Genomic DNA, 12,982 nt, shown 5'->3' on the forward strand with positions numbered 1-12,982 from the left:
CAATAAACAGGTAATCTGGAAGCAACCAAGGTATGGGAAGCTAATTATTTGCAGAAAACTCTGTAATGAAACAAAATTAAAAAAGGTGGGGGGAGATTCCCTCCCACCCACATTAAATGGCTCAACATCTTGTTACACACCGCCCAATGTCTGAGCGGTGTGAGATTCCAGGGGTACCAGGCATGCTTTCCAGGGTCTGTATTTCCTTTTGGATAATGAGACACAGCAGAGACTGTGGCGTCTTTATGATATATGGTTTATTTACACATATATACAACCTAAGCCTAGATGGAGAGTGTGCAGAGCATTCCCATCCTAAAAAAGCCCTGTTCCTTCCATTGCTGCAGCCTTTGATTCCAAGAGACCCTAAACATCGTGTATCACCCTCTCTGCAGCAGAAAACAGATTACCCACCTCATGCTCTGCCCTATCCCCTCCAGTTTGCAAAAGGGACACTGTTTGCTTTCCTGTTTGCTTATATTATTGCCCACTACAACCCTGGAAACTTTCTCCTCCCAACTCTGGTACTATCTTTTGTTAATTACCTAGAGATCAGAGTGGAGTATTTCCTCTTTGTATCAGAGTATTTTGCCTTGTGGATGGTTTTAATTGGGATCAGGTGTTAAACAGGGTTGTGTTATTGCCCCAACTCTGTTCATTATTTTCATTGCCATGATCCTACACTTTGTCGAAGGGAAACTCCCCACCGGAGTAGAAATCATGTATCAAACAGATGGAAAGCTCTTCAATCTGAGCAGGCTGAAAGCAAAGAGTAAGGTTACCGTAACTTCCATCATAGAGCTTCAGTATGCTGATGACAACGTAGTGTGTGCACGCTCAGAGGATGACCAAGTCCAAACCATCCTAAATATCTTTGCAGAAGCTTACAAAAATCTTGGCCTATCACTCAACATCCAAAAAACCAAAGTGCTGCACCAACAAGTACAAAATAACCCCTCTGCAGCGCCACAAATCCAAGTGAATGGTGTAACATTGGAAAATGTCAATCACTTGTCCTACCTAGGCAGTTATCTTTCCACAAGGGCCAACATTGATGCCAAAATCCAGCGTCGCCTGAGCTCTTTGAGTGCGGCTTTCTCCCAATTGAAGTGCAGAGACATTCACAGGGAAACCAAAATGCTTGTTTACAAAGCTATTGTACTACCAACCTTACTATATGCGTGTGAAACATGGACCACTTATAAACACCATCTCCAACTCCTTGAAAGATTCCACCAACGGTGTCTCTGAATTTTTTTTACACATTATTTGGGAAGACAGGTGAACTAATATTAGTGTACTGGAAGAAGCAAAGATCACCAGTGTTGAAGCAATGATTCTTCAACTTTGTTGGACTAGTCATGTTGTGCGGATGCCTGATGATCGTCTTCCAAAGCAACTACTCCATTCTGAACTTAAAAATGGAAAGCTTAATGCTGGTGGTCAACAAAAGAGGTTTAAAGACTGTCTCAAGGCAAATCTAAAAAAATGTAGTACTGTATAAACACTTACAACTGGGAAACACTTTCCTGCAAGCGCTCCAGTTGGAGAACAGCCTTTACCAAAGGTGTCATAGGCTTTGAAGACACTCGAACTCAGGATGCAAGGAAGAAATGTGCTAAGAGGAAGGTACTCTTGGCAAATCCACACTGTGATCAACTCCCGCCCGGAAACCAATGTCCCCACTGTGGAAGGACATGTGGATACAGAAAATTAGCCTCCACAGTCACTTACAGACTCATTGTTAAAACCGTGTTTATGGAAGACAATCTTACTCGGCTATGAGTGATTGCCAAAGAAGAAGACTTAATGACAAGCCATCATCAGCCTGTTCTTCCAATAGCCCCCATCCAGCTAGCTCTGCGGGAGCTGGCCTGGCTCATTAGCAGGAACTAAATTTAATTCTTTTACTGAATTAAAAAATTATGGGTGACTTTCACTCACAAACTCTGGCACCCAGAACCTATAGCAATATTTAAATTTACTGTTAATGCAAAGTATACAATCCATAAACAATTTAAGATTTAAAACTGCGGGAAATTTTCCACAGTACATCTTCAAGATCACTTAATCCAGATTAGTGGCCTGCTCATACCCACTTACCTCCCTGCCATATTTATAGTCATGGTGTCTATAGATTGGTAAAAGGTTGGATTTTCTACTACCTTTTAGTGCACCTTTCTGGATGGAGTTATTTATGACAGTTGTTTGTTTACTTATTTTTTTTAATTAAATTTTCAGAAGTTTGTTTTCCATGGTGTTTTTATTTCTCCCCCTCTGCTGCACCCTATCTTCTATCTCTTATACCATAACAATACTATAATAGCTTGTTTACTTATTTTAGTTCAACCCCTCTTTTCCATCCAGAAGGATCCCGAAGAGCAGGGGTTAAATAAATAAATAAGCAAATCATGATTGCTTCTATCCTGCTGGGCACTTAAAAACATTACATTCTTTTTTAAAGTATCTATTTCACCTTTCTGCATATGCACTCGAGATAGCCATGGTTACGGGACCAGAGCCTGTTAACTATTCCAGAATAATTAACATACGAGTACAAGTGTGTGTGATCACGTATATATGTTCTTGTGGTGTAGAGTGGATGAGAGGTACGGGGAAGGGAAGGACTGGCAAGAGAAGAGTTGGAACAGGGAGTGACTGGATTAATTGCCTTTTCAATGAAAGTATTTATTTATCCAGAAAGTAAAGTGAAGCTCAAGGGCAAAAATGGAAATCATAGCACAAGTTTAAAAATAGTCCCAGACGGATTCCCACTAATTGCCTGGTTTACAAAGAGGCATCTGAATGAATAGGCAAGTGGTAGAGTAGAATTCAGGCTGCAAGGAGTGGCGGGGGGGGGGGCTTACAATTTTTTTATGTTGTCCTACATTAAAACAAAAGAAAACAAAAATACCAACCAAAAATCTCCCTGCAAGTAAAGGGAAACTATTAGCACATTAGAGAGAATGCTTATAGTCCAGGCTGCAAGGGTACTGCTAGGTACACTGCTAGCGTTATGAGAGAAGGGAGTAAAACCTTTTTCTCTCTACTTTCTCATGTATAATTTTATACACTTCTATGCACGTCACCTCTTACTCACCTTTCCTCTGAACTAAAAAGCCCCAAATGTTGTAAACTTTCCTCCTCATAGGGGAGTTGCTTCATTCCCTTGATTATTTTGGTTGCCCTGTTCTGAAATTTTTTCCAACTCTACAATATCCTTTTTCAGGAGAGGTGACCAGATCCAATGCCCCACAGTAGATCAATGGCTACAGTATGTTCTCTCTCCACTGATGAAGGCAGCTGGAGAGGGACAGTGCTGTTGGACTCAAGTCCTGCTTTCAGACATCTGGTTGGCTGCTGTGGGAACAGAATGATGAACTCGGTAGGTCTTATTATGTTGACAGACAAGACCTGGGACATGGGGCCACCCCCATGTCTGCTTCCTGGTATACTATTTTTCTACTTGCAGGAATTTTTTGACAATGTGCAGGATCCTCCATCAGCATTCAGATGTAATATAGTCCATTCTACCACCTCAGAATGCCAGCTACTCTGCATGCATAGAGAAAAACTATCATAGAACTAATCTATCCCTATTCTTGGATACAAAAAAAATTACAGGACTCCACTTTAAAAAACCAAGCTCTGAGCACACAAGCAAAGCCATGGCAAAATTCAGCCAAAGTTCCACATTTTGGAGTCTTGACAGATCAACCCCATCAGAGGAGTGACTCCTAATGAAAGTGTGCTAGTAAAATATAAATACTGCTCATTCACCTTGACTGGAACATGGGTTTAAGTATTGAATGACAAACACATATAAAGGGAGAGCTAGAGACTTGCAATGTTGTGAGGTTCCCCATGCAGAGCTGTCATCCACAACCAGAAACTGCAGAGCAGTTACCCAGCTATCTGAATAGTCTGAGGCTGCCCTCTTTTGTTAACCTGATTTATTCTGTGGGAGGGTAAGAAGAGACAGGAAAGGGTTTGCTTATAATGCTATTGCATCTCCCAGTTCCCAAGAATGTGTGCACTTTCTGTTTTAAGATTGCCTCCTTGCAACCATGAGGACTAGAAACTATGTTTTAACCACTACCCCTTTCCTCATCCATAACCATGAAGACTAGAAACATAGCTTGTCTGGTTAAGAGTATCAAACTAGGATCTGGGAAGCCAGGGTTCAAATTCCCACACAGCTATAAGGTCACATCCACACCATATATTTAAATCGCAATTTTACCATTTTAACAGTTACGGGGAATACTGGGAACTGTAGTGGTTTTTTTTTAGTGTGCTGGGAATTGTACCTCTGTGAGGTCAGCACCCTTAAGAAAACTGTTCCTAGGATTCCCCATTACAGTTGAAGTAGTAGAATAGTGCCTTAAATGTATGGTGTGGATTTGAAGCTCAGTAGTGTACCCTAACCTGCCTACAAGGTTGCTATGAGGAGACCATGTAAGCCACCATGAGCTCCTTGGAGGAAAAGATGGGTTATAAATGCAATGATAAGTAAAAATTGATAAACTCGCAGACATGGGACCCAGCATTTCCCCCATATCAATATGGGAATTATATTCTGCCCTTCACTAAAAAGTCACAAAAAGAATATTGAATAAAAACGTAGCATTCTAGTTTATGAATGTATAACTGGAAGGCAGCGGGGGAAGTTTATAATTTGCCAGTCGAGCAAAAAAAATAATCAAAATTACTAGTCATTTCTCCTCCATACAAAATTTCTCCTCAGTCGAGGGGCTGGTGCAAAGTTTCCCCTTTTTCCGAAACAGCCCTCTTCCTGCCCCATCCAAAGCCTGTCATATTTCCCTTCGCGGTGCCTCATTATCTCCCAGCCCTCGCGAGCTTCCTTTCTGAAACAGTCTCCATGGCAACCAGCAGCAGTGGGACAAACTGAGCGAGGGATGTGGTTTGGCAAGAACCATTGGCGATGGAAAGTTGCCATGACAACTCTCTCGCGTCGTCGATCCTTTACGTACGTCGCCTCGCGCCCGCCCCGCGCCGGGCAGCTACGAAGTCTCACACTGCGCATGTGTCTAGAACTAATCTGGAGGGTGGTAAAACGAGAGGCTTGAGAGGGAGGGGGGAGGAAGGAAGGAAGGAACTGTTAATTTCGCACATGCGCAGTGGGAATGCAGGCCTGTAAGGTAAAGGGATGGGCTTACCAGAAGGGGTGGGGCTTAGGGACTGCTGGGATCCTCTGTATGGTTTGAGTAAATGTGGAGAGGGCGAAGCAAGGGGGGATTTGAGGGGTTTGTGTGATTGTGAGCTGATAATTCGGAGTCACGTGACTTTGCAGGACTTCCAGTGTGGCCTTCCAGGACATGGGGGGCTTGGCACATTCAAAGGAATTTGGCATGACTAGTAGGGGTTGCAGTGTGACTGAGCCCCATAGCCGCATGGCTACATGGGGGGTTTAGCATGATCTACCAGGACCTAGGGGGTGGTTCAGGTGTCTTGGCATGGTTATAGAGAACTTTGGTGAGGTCAGGCTTTGGGGTCACCTGCTGGGTCTTTGGAGTAGGCGCGTACCTCCAAACACATTAGTATTGGGATTTTAGTATTACGTTTATATCCTACTTTTCCTCCAAGGAGCTCAAGGTGGTGTATATGGCTCTTCCCTGCCCCTATGTAATCCTCAGAGTAACCCTGTGAGGTAGTTTAGATTGATAAAACAATGGCTGGCTTAAGGTTGCTCACTGAGCTTCACAGCTGAGTGGGGTTTTGAACCCTGGCCTGCTAGGTCCTACAGTCTAACCACTACACCGCACTGCCACATCCTGTTAGGGTCCTTGGAGCTGCTAAACATCGTATGCCCTCACAGGCTCTTAGCATGATCTTCAATGACATTGACATGAGCTGTGACCCTTCACTTGGCTGATACCTGAACTCTCATGTCCTGGATCTGGTACATTAGAGCTTTGGCATAACATGCTGGCCATAGGTCATGGAAGCAGATAGGAGCTTTGGTGCATTTACTTGGTGCCCACCAACAATATGCAATGCTAGGTAGGGTTGCCATCTCTTTTTCTAACTATCGCTGTAGCATGGAACACAGAAATTAAGCAGATGAAGCACTTCCTGAGGAGAAGGGGCGGGGGCAGTAAATGGAAATATAGCTACTAAATTCCTGCTTTCTCGGGCTGTTGTGATTAGAAATGCACACAGCAGTAGTTGTAGGCAGCTGACATTCTGACCTGAGAAATCCATGGAACAAGATGACCTGACAATTATGATGATATGTCCTGGTAGAGCCTTAGGTACATCTGAAAGTATTAGGACCCTGTGTGGCATGGTGGAAAGTGAAAGGACTGTTGTATGTAGGGCTGGGGGGCAGGGATTGCAAAGTATAAGAAAGGGTAGGAAAAGGAGAAAAATGTGTCTAAACTAACCAGATGTTCCTAGATAAGCCTTTTCTCTGTGTGTTTGACTTTCATGACTCTTATAACTCATTAGACCCTACTACCTTCCCAGTAGAGTCAGAAGCTATTGCTCTATAACTCATACAAATTTAACCTCCCTTTATCTTTGAGAATTCAAAATAACTTGCTCTTTCTTGGGTTCTAAGACAGCAGTCTCATTTGAGCACGTTTGGATCTCGGTTCCACCATAACCTTCAACCCCTGCTTTACCTTATCAAATAAACCCTGGAGCCCTCTTCTACTTTTGCCCCCTGTTTTAGCTGGCCCCCTAGATTACCCTTTTAGAGAACCCAGGAATCCTCATAATGCCTTCTTAATCAGTTGTATGTAACCTGCTCTCTTTTTCCTCTCCTCTTGCCCTTCCTCATTCATTAGGACTGGTGAAGAGCTGATGCATTTCCTGGAGACGGTTGCTAACAACTGAGTTGACAAAGGCAACGTGTGCTGTTGGCAGGAGAGCCCAGGAGTTTGCACCACAGCATCCCCCAGACAGATTGCCTATACATAAAGTGCATAGCTGTCAGAGTGGCTCTCCAGTAGAGAGCAAAGGTACTTCTAGTTAATGCTTTTGGAGCGGGAGTTGGGGCTGATTAATCCAGTTCACAGATGCTGAGAAAGCTGCATTTTAATACAGATTTTGGATAAGAGGGTGTTTAGGTATAGTGGGAAAACAGGCATGGGATGCATTTGGATGGAAAGGGGGTGATGGTATATGAAGAAGGATGAGGTAGATGTGTGATTTGAAAATAGATGAGCAGATTTAAGTGTGGGCAAAATTTAGTGAGTGCTAATGCATTATGCTGCTTGCTGTGGTCGTAAAACTATTGGATGGGATATATTCAAGAAGTAACATGGTGTGTGTGTGTCTGTGTGTCTTGTGCTAAGTACCAGAGGTTATTCTGTTTCAGGAGGGGTGGTTCTACTAAGATGTTACTTACAGCAGCAGCATTTTTGTGGTCATTCAGCTGGACCACAAGAAAGCAATAAAGGCAACAAAGGGAAATGCTGCATGCACACCTGGTTTTAGTTTAAATGTTCATTTTTAAAATGAAAAGTGGGTTGTCCTTTTCACCACACAGCCACCCACAGTGGAATTGTTTAAAAAACAACAACCACAAAACCCTCCAGCCCTGCTAATTATATTCATAGTTTTTCAGCCAATAAAATGTGAGGCAAAAGAGGTGGCCATTACAAGGTTTGTACATCCTCTGTGTTACTGAGAAGTTGATCTGTTAAGACACTAGTTTTAAGGGCTTGTTGTTACATGGTTAGCTGTTGCATTAAAGGTAAAGGTAAAGGGACCCCTGACCATTAGGTCCAGTCGTGATCAACTCTGGGGTTGTGGCGCTCATCTCACTTTATTAGCCGAGGGAGCCGGCGTACAGCTTCTGGGTCATGTGGCCAGCATGACTAAGTCGCTTCTGGCGAACCAGAGCAGCGCATGGAAACGCCGTTTACCTTCCCGCTGGAGCGGTACCTATTTATCTACATGCACTTTGACGTGCTTTCGAACTGCTAGGTGGGCAGGAGCAGGGACCGAGCAACAGGAGCTCACCCCGTCGTGGGGATTCGCACCGGCGACCTTCTGATCGGCAGGTCCTAGGCTCTGTGATTTAAGAGACTGCTTAAAACGTTTTCACTCTGCAGCTGTATCACGTGAGAGCCTTGCCAGTGTTCATATCACTCACACTGTATGGCTTACCCCTTTCTTGTATTTTGCAGCCTTGCAAATACAGACCCTCCAGGTGTTGCTATTTTCCAGGGACAGTTCCATATTTACAGAAGCCACTCCAGTTTTGATTTGTTCCTGGAATGTCCTGCTTTTCCTTAGAATGTCCCTATTTTCATTGGAGAAATATTGGAGGGTGTGGTAGGGTGTCCCTATCTTCATTGGAGCTATGTGACCCCCGAGCCAAGGAGATAAGTAACTATACAACTATTAGAAGACACCTGAAGGCAGCCCTGTATCAGGAAGTTTTTAAATGTTTAATATTTTATTATGTTTTTATATATGTTGGAAGCTGCCTAGAGTGGCTGGGGCAACCCAGTCAGATGGATGGGGTATAAATAATAAATTGATTATTGTTTCTGCTGTTGAACAGGTTGCCCCTGTTTTCATCAGAGAAATGTTGGAGGGTATGCAGATAAGTCTGCACAAGTTTCTGGCCCACAACTTTTTTTAATGCTACCACCACCTACGTTAATCATTTGTTTTAAGTAATTTATATATTGCCTTTTTAGCCCAAAGCCCCCATAGATTTGATGTCTTAACACTGAAAGGAAGAGGGAACTCTTGTAAAGCTTCCTGGTTATAGGCATCTTGAGGCAGTTCTCTGCCACCTCAGGCAAGCAGGGAAATGATTATATTTATAAGTCTGTGCTCTTGAACAGTATTGGTACCTTTAGAAGTCTTTCAATACTTCTTAAGGAACTATCACCGTATTTTTCGCCCCATAAGACGCACTGGCCCATAAGACGCACCTAGTTTTTTGGGGGGGAAATAAAGGGAAAAAATTTTATCCCCCCCCCCAGGTGCGCTGCGCTAATCCCGAAGCTTGGGGCGTGCGGAGCTCAGCGCGCCCCAAGCTTCTGCGTGCCGGCAAGCAGTCCGCTAGCCTTGGGTGAGCCGCGGGGCTCTCCCAGGGCTAGCGGACCCCTGCGCTACACCAGAAGCTTGGGATGTGCTGAGCTCCGCACGCCCCAAGCTTCTGGGTGCAGGCAAGCTCTCCGCTAGCCCTGGGAGAGCTGGGTCTCCCACAGCTAGCGGATAGCTTCCTGAAGCCTGGAGAGCGAGAGGGGTCTGTGCGTACCGACCCCCCTCGCTCTCCAGGCTTCAGCGAAAGCCTGCATTCGCCCCATAAGACGCACCCACATTTCCCCTTCATTTTTGGAGGGGAAACAGTGCGTCTTATAGGGCGAAAAATACGGTAGGTGAAGTCTCATGGTCACAAATACTCAAAAGAGAAGATAATTCAAGATGGATGGGAGTTTCTTAAAGGGGAAATACTGAAGGCACAAATTGTCCCTCAGGTGGCACCATGGGCCAGTGTACCTGGCTGTTAACCAGAAGGTTGGTTGTTTGAACCCACCCAATGATGGCTGTGGGCAGGATTCCTGCATCGCAGGGGTCTGGACTAGAAGACTCTTGGGATCCCTTTATGATTCTATGATTCTGTGTAACGGATAGAAGTATGCTGGCTATTGCAGCAGAAGAGACTGCATATGAAGTACTGAGTTAGAATGAAGTTTACTTTTTAAAACCTGCTTTCAGGGTGCATTGATCTTGCAAGGCAGTTTGCCAGACTCTAAAACACATGAAAATATAATTGCCACGAACAAAGCAGAGCCCTGAATTAGATGCAAGCACTGCTAGGAGTTCTTTTTGTTTTCCATTGTATTTCTTATCAATAAAAAAATCAGTATGGCACAAGCAATTTTTTATTTTGAAAGCCTGGCCCAGAAAAAAAAAACTTTGAGAACCACTGGACTAAGATGTAGTGACTGGCCATGGGCGTAGCCAGGATTTTCGTTAGGGGGGGAGAACTGATGTGATTGGTCAGTTAAGTATTTCTATTGTTTTACTTGATCTAGCGGGGGACAACTGCCCGCCCCCTTGGTTAAGCTCATGTGATTGGCCCAAGATCAGACTGGGAAATGTCATGGCGAGCAGTGTTCCAACCTGGGTCTCCCCATTCATATGTTTTATGCAGTATGCTGCACTGTTTTCCATGAATGAGTTGTTTTATGACAGTGATTCTCACCTCCTAGCCTCCCACTTTGTTTTATCATTTTTTTTCCACCAGCAGGAAGAAACCGAAGATGCCGTTCTTCAAATCTGCTTCAAGCCTCCGCTCAGATGGCAGTGACGTGGACTTGGAAGGCCTTGGTAAATTCCTATGGAGGGAAGTGAGGATACCGCTGTAGGAACACTTGCATAGCCAGAATTTGCACTTGGGAATATTGTTGTGGGAAGCTTGTAACACTAGAGTCCCTGGATGCAGCTTGTGATGTGATCCCAGTGTCATTTGAATGGAAAATCCCCCCCCCACACACACACATTGGAATAGGGAAACAGAAAGGTCATTCTCTGGCCCACTTTCTCCATTCAGTTTGCTTTTACTAAGTCTGTGCACATAAAAGTCTCCTTGGATTGGATTAAGTCTCTCTGGATCCAAGACATTCTGTTTCTGACAGCTGGCCAGATGCTTTTGGAAACTCACAAGCAGAACATGGAAGTGACAGTCCCTATTTTGTCCCAAACATCTGGTATTTAGAGGTCTACTTTCTCTGAACAGGAAGACATCCTTTAATAATGATAGCTGAAGTATGGATTTGGTGAGGGCCTGCCCTGATTTCGCTTAGCTCACTGCAATATTGTTTCCACCAATGTGATTATTCCTGGCTGAAATCCATATATATTCTTGCTCTTCCTATAGTGTTTTAGCGGCTGCTGTTTTCCCTCACAGCATCCTTCCACCCCCAAACTTTGTGAAATATCAGCAGAGCACTCTTGCTGTCTCACAGAGCAGTTTAAACTTTTGAAGTTTGGGGTTAGTGCAGGCTTTTCTGAATTGCTGCATGCTTTAATGCATTGACAACATGTGGATATTCAGCTGACGTTATGGCAAACGTTCTTGTGGTTAGGGAACTTCCCATGACACTTCTTAGCCTAAGTCTCTGCTATAAAGCACCCATGTCATCATATATATATATATATATATATATGCTTTCGTATATATATATATGCAGGTTTTGGTGTCTTCGGGTGTCTTCCCGTGTAAGAGTCGGGGTGTCTGGGCGACGTTTCGACGAGGTCTCACTCGTCATCTTCAGGCTGGTGCTTTCGGCTTCTTGTTACTGGAACAGAGCAGAATCTGGTGTTTGAGTTCCTATAAATACTGTTGAGGGGTGTGGTGTATAGCCTCCAACGTTCTGGGCAGAGAGGAAGTTCCTAGATTAGTGTGCCTTTTCTTCTTTTGTTCCTTAATTACTTGAGGGATATCTTGAGTGATTTCATGAGTGATATTCTGAATACCACTGGGTGGGTCATTAAGTGTAGATTAGTTGCTAAAGCTTTCGTGTCTTGACCTCTTGAGCTTGTGAAGAGTTTTTCTGAGAAGATGGCTGTGCTGCATTTAGTTGTGCTCTGGCTTGGCTTCGTGTATAGGGGCGAGCTGTGATTTTGTGCCTTGTGCCAGCCAGATCTGTGTAGGGATTGCAGGGGGGTGCAGCATCCGGAGGTGCCACTATAGTTTGGCTACTGGATGGAGTCTGTAATATGTCTGTGGAGAGGGTCTGGGTTTGGGTCTGGTGTGGTTGATTGGTGACGGCGTTCTGTGTGCCTCTGGTTCTGGTGTCGGTTTTTGTGGGGAGGGCTAATTTCCAGATGTCTGGCAGGCGGGACGTGTCGTCACGCTTGTTCATGTTGTGAGGGTGTTTCTCTATCTCGATGGCTTCCATGATTATTCTCTTGTGGTGATGTTCCATGTTAAAGAGCAATTTGGAATCTGCAAAATTAATTTCGTGTCCTGTTTCTTTCATGTGTTGGAAAAGAGAGGAAGTTTTTTCTTCTTTTTTGACGGCATTCTTGTGTTCTGCGATACGTGCATTTATTCGTCTGTTTGTTTGTCCAATGTACGTGGCTGGGCAGACTTTGCAGGGTATTTCATAGACCCCTTGGTTTTCCAGCTGGATTTTGTCTTTTGGGTTTCTGAGGATATTGGCTATTTTTTGGTTGGTGCAGAAGGCTGTTTTGATATTGTGTTTATGGAGGATTTTGCTAATTTTGTCTGTAGTGCCCTTGATATAAGGAAGGAGGGCCATGCCATTGTTTTCTTCTGTGTCTTGAACCAGAGGCACACAGAACGCCGTCACCAATCAACCACACCAGACCCAAACCCAGACCCTCTCCACAGACATATTACAGACTCCATCCAGTAGCCAAACTATAGTGGCACCTCCGGATGCTGCACCCCCCTGCAATCCCTACACAGATCTGGCTGGCACAAGGCACAAAATCACAGCTCGCCCCTATACACGAAGCCAAGCCAGAGCACAACTAAATGCAGCACAGCCATCTTCTCAGAAAAACTCTTCACAAGCTCAAGAGGTCAAGACACGAAAGCTTTAGCAACTAATCTACACTTAATGACCCACCCAGTGGTATTCAGAATATCACTCATGAAATCACTCAAGATATCCCTCAAGTAATTAAGGAACAAAAGAAGAAAAGGCACACTAATCTAGGAACTTCCTCTCTGCCCAGAACGTTGGAGGCTATACACCACACCCCTCAACAGTATTTATAGGAACTCAAACACCAGATTCTGCTCTGTTCCAGTAACAAGAAGCCGAAAGCACCAGCCTGAAGATGACGAGTGAGACCTCGTCGAAACGTCGCCCAGACACCCCGACTCTTACACGGGAAGACACCCGAAGACACCAAAACCTGCATTCCTGTACCCGTGAAAATCTACGAAAGCAAATATATATATATATATACACACACACACACACACACACACACACACACTCACACATATACA

The 12,982-nt window shown here is 44.3% G+C and overlaps 1 protein-coding gene and 1 long non-coding RNA gene across 3 annotated transcripts in view; one reads left to right on the forward strand and one right to left on the reverse strand.

Moving 5' to 3' along the window:
- The window catches only part of LOC309517726, a 16,616-nt gene continuing 3,634 nt past the window's right edge, over positions 1-12,982 (reverse strand). The window contains exons 2-3 of the long non-coding RNA XR_014213238.1: positions 10,199-10,331; positions 1-60 (exon numbers count right to left, since the gene is read on the reverse strand). This is a non-coding gene — a long non-coding RNA (uncharacterized lncRNA). The remainder of the gene's footprint in view (positions 61-10,198; positions 10,332-12,982) is intronic.
- Positions 6,928-12,982, forward strand: part of ODAD1 (outer dynein arm docking complex subunit 1) — a 26,166-nt gene continuing 20,111 nt past the window's right edge. The window contains exons 1-2 of one of the 2 annotated variants that reach the window (XM_082197011.1): positions 6,928-6,986; positions 10,241-10,323. In XM_082197011.1, the coding sequence (XP_082053137.1) occupies positions 10,257-10,323 (67 nt within the window). In that variant the 5' untranslated portion in view covers positions 6,928-6,986; positions 10,241-10,256. The remainder of the gene's footprint in view (positions 6,987-10,240; positions 10,324-12,982) is intronic. The other variant, XM_082197012.1, reaches the window with a different exon arrangement.

Source organism: Podarcis vaucheri (genome assembly GCF_965113315.1).
Source record: "Podarcis vaucheri genome assembly, chromosome: 13".
Lineage (NCBI taxonomy): Eukaryota > Metazoa > Chordata > Lepidosauria > Squamata > Lacertidae > Podarcis > Podarcis vaucheri.